Genomic DNA, 3,835 nt, shown 5'->3' with positions numbered 1-3,835 from the left:
CCCGCACCCCGCCGCGATCCCTCCCCTCCATCCGCTTCCAGGCGGGATTTCTCCAGCCTCCTGTTGCGTTTCCCTCCCTGCGCCGGTTCCCCCCCTACCCTCCCGGCCGGTTCCGGCCTGCGGGAGAGACCGGGACACGTTATTAAACGGCAGTTAGCGACTTGCTCCCCTCCTGACGAACGCGGTAGCATCGAGGCGTAAACCCGGGGCCGAGCCGTGGGTTTCCCCACTGGCGTCACTCTCGTGGGAGAGGGGTAGGTGTGGGGTGCGACAGCGCTGGGGCTGCCACTGAAACAGCCCAAATGGGACACGAGTCCATCTCCTTTTTTTGTGTGTGGGTGCTCTCACGCAGCCCCAGACCCGTTTGGGGGGCTTTATCCTTCCCGCGTTGTGTTTTGGCCTCTGCTTGAGCTATTCTTCTGGCAGCAGCCATGGACTCTCCTGAAGATACCCTCAGAGTGGGGCAGAAACACCCCAGAGAAATCTCGGGTGTCTCCAAGGGGTGCTTCGGGCAGCCGTGACCCTCAAAGCCCCTCCTTTCCCTGAAGCCAGTGTGAATAAGGCAAAGATGTGAGTCTGTGTCTGCTCAGGGAGCACGTTTCAGCGTCTCCATCTGTCATGGAAGATGCTTTTATTTATGGCTCTTCTTGCCAGGAATTTTGGCAGGTGCTGGTTTTTCTCGCTTGTTGTTTTGACCCTGGAGTACACACGAGCACGTGGGCTGTGTGTCTGCGAGGTTCGCCAGACCCGAGGAGCTTTTTGTTCCCGGTGTTTTTATTTGAGTCGGGGAAACAGCTGACGAACAGTTGGTGAAACGAGTTGGGCAGGTCTTGGCCCAGGCTGGTAGAGGAGGCGGCTGTTTCTGTTGGGTAAGGCTGTCTGCTGGGGTACCGGGAGTTTGGGGGGGGTTTGGGTGGTCCCGTGCCATCCAAAACCCTCTGGGGATGGTGCTCGCTGTGAGATGTAAAGACTGGAGCAGACCACGGGGTCTGATCTTGCTCCTGGCAGTAGCCGGGAGGCTGGTCTTGCTTCTGGGAGATGATGGCAGCGCTGTAAACATGCTCTGATCTAATTAGTCCTGGGTGGTAAGTGGGGGTTAGGGCCTGTCACGTGGGGTGTGGTAGTTTTAGTGATTTGCGCCGGACTGGGAACAAACATCATCGACTGTCGCGTCTGAAGACGGTGTTGTGGGGGCTGTTAGCTCTACCGGAGCCGCCCGTCCTGCAGGTGACCGGGATCCGGGAGGTGACAGTCAGCCCTTCGTGCTGGCAGGAGACCATTGTGGTGGGGACAGCGGTGGTGGCCCTGGCTGGCTGCCCGGCGGGGAGGGACAGAGGTGGCCTTGCTGGGGGGGCGCAGGCTCTGGGAGGCAGCGGGGGGCTGGGTCTCAGGCCAGCGCCTGGACCCTGTGGTTTATCCCCAACCGGCTCCATAAAAGAGGGCTGGACCTTTTATTAGTGCTTAAAGCCTGTGCTGCTGCCTGCTGCGTGCCAAGGGCCGGCATTTCCTGCTTCCCTGTCGGAGCAGATGTGGGTCAGGCTCCTCCTCGGCTCCGCTGGCAGCCGGGAAGGGATGCTGAGGCTGCACGCCGCCCGGCCGACCTCTGCCCACGTCGTTACAGTCACAGAAATAACTTTGGCTTTGAGGTGTAACAGAAAGAACTAATTTTAACATTTCTAACACCCCACGCGCGCATCCCCGCTCGCACGCATCTGGTGCTGCGACGTGGGAAGCGTTTTCTGCTTCCTGGCTCTCTGGCGTTGCCAGGCCGGGGATGGAGCAGGGCTGTCCCAAGGGCTTAAACATCAAAGCCTTCATGTACTCTTTAATTTTCCCCCAAATAGCTGGTCCCTCTGGAGCAAATTGTTGCAGGGATTGTTGCAGGGTGGGAAGAAGGGAGTATTTTCCTGCCTTACCTGTGTCCCTCTGTCCCACAGGTGCCAGTGTCTGAGTCCCTCTCGGTGTATGTGTGGTAACAACATGTCTGTCCCCCTCCTCGCTGACGCAGTGACTGTCTCAGGGGCAGAGCGGGAGACTGCCGCGGTAAGGGCCAGACCCCTCCTGCCTCACCTGCTTCTTCCCTTTTAGCAGTCTTGAAGATCAGGAGCTGCTTCCGTGGGGTTCAGAGGGGCCACGAGCTGAGCCCGCAGTCCCTCAACTCTTCAGATGTACATCTTGTAGTATCAAAGGGGATGCAGGACCAGCATGTTCTTGTCTTGCTGGGGAAAAGTAACTGTCCTTTGGGCTGGGCTGTTTGTTACTGCTGCATGGTCCAGTGCAGAAGCAGCCTCACAGCTAGGCTTGACCTGCAGGGAAGTCAGCGGGAGTTGGATCTGATTTGGCTATTTAAGCTTTTAAAAGCTATTTTGCTTTTAAAAGCAAATCCCCCAAAGAAAATCCTCTGTCCTTCCCTGGGGCCCCACAGGCTGCCCTCCCTTTGCTCCCTGTTGCTTAGGGGCTGCTCAAATCTTAGATGAAAAGCCTGTAGAGATGGGTTTTGTGAGTCCTTGGCAAGCTCGGCCTCCGCTCAGCATGGTGCCGTGCAGCCTGGCGGGACGATCCGTCGCTCCCCGGCCCTCTGCTACGCTGGGCAGCCAAGGGGCCGACGACGCCCACGAACCTGGCCGTGACAGCAGGCTCTGTGGCATGATGATGATGATGTGCCTGTTCCACCCATCCATCATGCTCAAAGCTGCAGAGACGTGTCATTAGCATCAGCTAATTTCTGCCTGTTTGAGTCTCCTCTAGATAGTGACTAAGTGGCCTTTTGGTGCATCCCTGCAAGCCCAACCCTGCCTCTCTCCCAGGGCACCGGCTGTCGCACCAGCTAATTCTTTTGTTTTTCTGCTTAATTTAACAGGTCATTTTTTTACATGGCCTTGGAGACACGGGGTGAGTATTCCTGGAGCTCGCTCTGGCTGTGACGCGTGGTTTGCTGAGCACAGGCCCGGGCCCGGCTGTTTGCTGCGAGCACCGGTGCTGCTTTCGCCAGGGGCAGCTCCGAGATTTGTCTGGGGCTTTGAGCTCGGTCCGATAGCCGTGCCTGCGCCACCCTCACAGGGAATCGCTGGCCAGCAGCTGTCTACACTTGACGGGAAGTGATCCTGGCAGCCTGGCAGCCTGGCAGCCCCCCGCCTCCTGCGGGTTTGATTTTCTGCTTTCTTTAAGGCAAGCAGATAAGCACTGCGGTTTTTCCAGTCCTTGGGTGTTGGGCTGTGTCAACGTGAGTGCATCTTTCTAATGTGGAAGGCCAGCTTAGAGGACAGTGTGAGATACAGCAGTAACAAAAGGCTTCTCCCTGCACGGGAGATTCTCCCTCCTCCCTTGCTGAGAGCAGCTCCCCTGCCTCCAGTTGCGGGGCTTTGTGTGCTGCCTTTGCCCTGCCGCAGAGGAGATCTGTGCTGGGGATTCACGTCGGGATTCAGGCTGCTGGGGTGGGCAGGACCTGGTAAAATAGCGTTGGAGCAGCGGCAGGGGGCCAGCAGCCTTGGATAAAACCTGTCCTTGGGGGAAATCCCTCACCTTCGCCAGCATCCTCCAAAATGCTAAGGCAAGCCTTGAACTCCCTCCTCTCCTCTCTCCCCAGGCACAGCTGGGCTGATGCTCTCTCCTCCATCCGCCTCCCCTATGTGAAATATATTTGCCCTCACGCGTAAGTGCCATCCTTGCTTCGGGAGGGGCCTTGGGGGGCCTGGGTGGGCTGTGACGCTGGTGCCCGCTGCCAAGACTGTTTGGGGAGGCAGACGGTGGCCTGTGCCCTGACCTACCTGTGGGGCTGTGCAGTGAGGCTTGCTCTCCTGCTGTGGCTGGTTCGTTCAGGGCCCCAGCCCTGACA

The 3,835-nt window shown here is 58.3% G+C and overlaps 1 protein-coding gene across 1 annotated transcript in view; it reads left to right on the top strand.

Moving 5' to 3' along the window:
- The first annotated feature begins 1,965 nt into the window (after nt 1-1,965).
- Nucleotides 1,966-3,835, top strand: part of LYPLA2 (lysophospholipase II) — a 4,360-nt gene continuing 2,490 nt past the window's right edge. The window contains exons 1-3 of the mRNA XM_009578004.1: nt 1,966-2,043; nt 2,861-2,892; nt 3,587-3,652. Coding sequence (XP_009576299.1) covers nt 1,966-2,043; nt 2,861-2,892; nt 3,587-3,652 — 176 coding nt within the window. The remainder of the gene's footprint in view (nt 2,044-2,860; nt 2,893-3,586; nt 3,653-3,835) is intronic.

Source organism: Fulmarus glacialis, unplaced genomic scaffold (assembly GCF_000690835.1).
Source record: "Fulmarus glacialis isolate BGI_N327 unplaced genomic scaffold, ASM69083v1 scaffold30925, whole genome shotgun sequence".
NCBI classification, from domain to species: Eukaryota; Metazoa; Chordata; class Aves; order Procellariiformes; family Procellariidae; genus Fulmarus; species Fulmarus glacialis.
Note: the sequence above shows the minus strand (reverse complement) of the source record. Positions and strands in the feature narration are given on the sequence as shown.